Consider the following 2,020-nt stretch of genomic DNA (forward strand, 5'->3'; position numbering starts at 1 on the left):
CTGCCCGCTCCCAGAGGCGCTGCGTAGCGCCGGTGTTGGTTTAGAGCGGGCTCGTTAGCAGGAATCAATAAATAGGGCGACAATTCGTATCTATCCCCCAAAGGTACTGCGGTGCAAGCGGGCAGGCTGTAGATTTGAGCGAGAAACAGGGAAACAGGGAAGCCCGCTCTCTTTGCTGCCGCTAGAGTGGGAAGGAGCCCTGCCCAGCGCAGGGCAGAGCTACCGGAGCCGTTAGCGAGGGACTATCGGAGGTGTCAGCCTTAAAATTAGCCCGACTTTCGTCGGCTAAGTAAACAAATAGGTTGAAAGAGCTTTACTACCAAAAAAGAAACCCCCCAAACCAGCAAGCTCTTTCCAACCCACCCTTCCACGCCGGAGCCGTGGGTCAGCAGCCGCGGTGCCCATTCCCTCGCCTTCTTCCCACGGGTCCCGGGAGGTTGCAGCGGGGAGCTGCCGTCCCGCCCGCGATCCGCGCCCGCCCTCGGGGGAAGGGGGGGCGGGGGGTGTGTGATTTGAGCATCGAAGCCGGTTGTCTCCCTACGAGTTGCAGGTGGAAGCGGCGAACAGGAGAGAGGGAAGGAAAGGGGAAAAAAAAGAAAAACCTTTTAAATACCTACCTATAATCTCTGCTAAGAGGGTGAAGGAAAAGACGGATTTAAATCCTTTCTTTAAGTAACGTGCATTTAATAGCATTAAACCTGACCGAGGACAGTCAAGTGGAGAGCGTTATCAAAGGTAAAGAAGAAACAAAGTAACCAAAATTCTGGAAAGTTTCGGGTTATTGCCGAAGGCACTCACTTTGCCTCTGAGAAACGAGGAGGCACTTGTGGAGGCAGCAACATCTACGTCGTGCATCTTGGGGAGCTTTTCCCCGTATTGCCAGCACGGCGAGAGCCGGCACTCGGGCGTCCTTCCTAATGTGGCATTTTCCCAAAAAACATTTTATTCGTGTGTTACTGATCCCGTCTTAACCGATTAAAAGCCCTGCTCCTATCCTCAAATTCCAAGTCATGGATCCGAAAGTCTGCCTCACCTCACCGGTGAGTAACTCGGCGTTTCGCCCCCGTACGGCACGGGTGCGGGTTCAGCCGATCAACCCCTCCGTCATCTCCGTTGCCGTCCGCATTTTATTTTTCGCGGGAGAACCGATCCAGCCCGAGTCCGCTGAGACCCGACGTGCGCTATTTGCATTTGTTCTTCTCTGATGCCTTCCCAAAGCGGCCTCTCCCAGGGGCAGCGGCAACTCGCTGTTCCCCGGGGAGGGAGGCCGGGAGCGGAGCCGGGGCTGGTGCCGGCCGGCAGCGACAAAACCACGGCCGGGCACGGCTGCGGGAAACCCGGGGCTGCAAGCCCCCGTCCCCTGTGCTCCCGCCGGCCTCCGAGGTGGGACTCCTGCTAGCCGGAGCAAGCCCGCCTTTAACGGGAGCCCTTCCCGGGCTACCGGGAGCGGGCTAGCGTGAACGGGGGTAGCTGCCGGTCTGCCGGCGCGCGCCGTGGTTTGGCAGGATCACCGCCGGGCCGGGCCGTGGTCCCTCCAGGGGCTTGTGAAAGCCAGCCCTGCGTCCTGCAGCCTCTGAGGCCCTTACTCAGAGAAGAGCGCCTCGGGCGACCGGCATCATCCAGGCCAGTTAGGATTTCAGGGGGTAACGACCCACAAACGACAGGCTGCTGGCAGCCCCCCTGGCTTACCCCAGTTGTCGCCGTTTCCCTCCCCACGCGGCAACAGAGTTTTTCAGGCTTTCGTCAGCCAGAAAAGTCACTATAGATTAGTCGTACTGCCCTGGGGAAGGTACTTCTCCCTCGAGCACCTCAATCGCCCTCAATTCACAGGCAAAACTCTCTCCCGGGAGGCGGCGGCGGCTTTTCTGCAGCAGGGTGACTGCCACCTCTCCCCCGCGTTCTTCGCCGGGCTGGCGCTACGTTAGGACACACCCGCCGCCTTGTTCTGCCGCGACCTGCAGCCTGGCTTAGCCTCCGGAGAGGGCTGTGGTGAGGGGGGGTGAAACCGGGGAGCGCCGCA

General features: G+C 59.6%; 1 protein-coding gene across 1 annotated transcript in view; it reads right to left on the reverse strand.

Moving 5' to 3' along the window:
• VPS13A (vacuolar protein sorting 13 homolog A) overlaps positions 1-855 on the reverse strand; it is a 154,862-nt gene extending 154,007 nt beyond the window's left edge. The window contains exon 1 of the mRNA XM_035892672.1: positions 799-855. Within this exon, the coding sequence (XP_035748565.1) occupies positions 799-855 (57 nt within the window). The remainder of the gene's footprint in view (positions 1-798) is intronic.
• Positions 856-2,020: the final 1,165 nt, after the last annotated feature.

The sequence above is a fragment of the Egretta garzetta genome, unplaced genomic scaffold (genome assembly GCF_000687185.1).
Source record: "Egretta garzetta isolate BGI_Z169 unplaced genomic scaffold, ASM68718v1 scaffold334, whole genome shotgun sequence".
Lineage (NCBI taxonomy): Eukaryota > Metazoa > Chordata > Aves > Pelecaniformes > Ardeidae > Egretta > Egretta garzetta.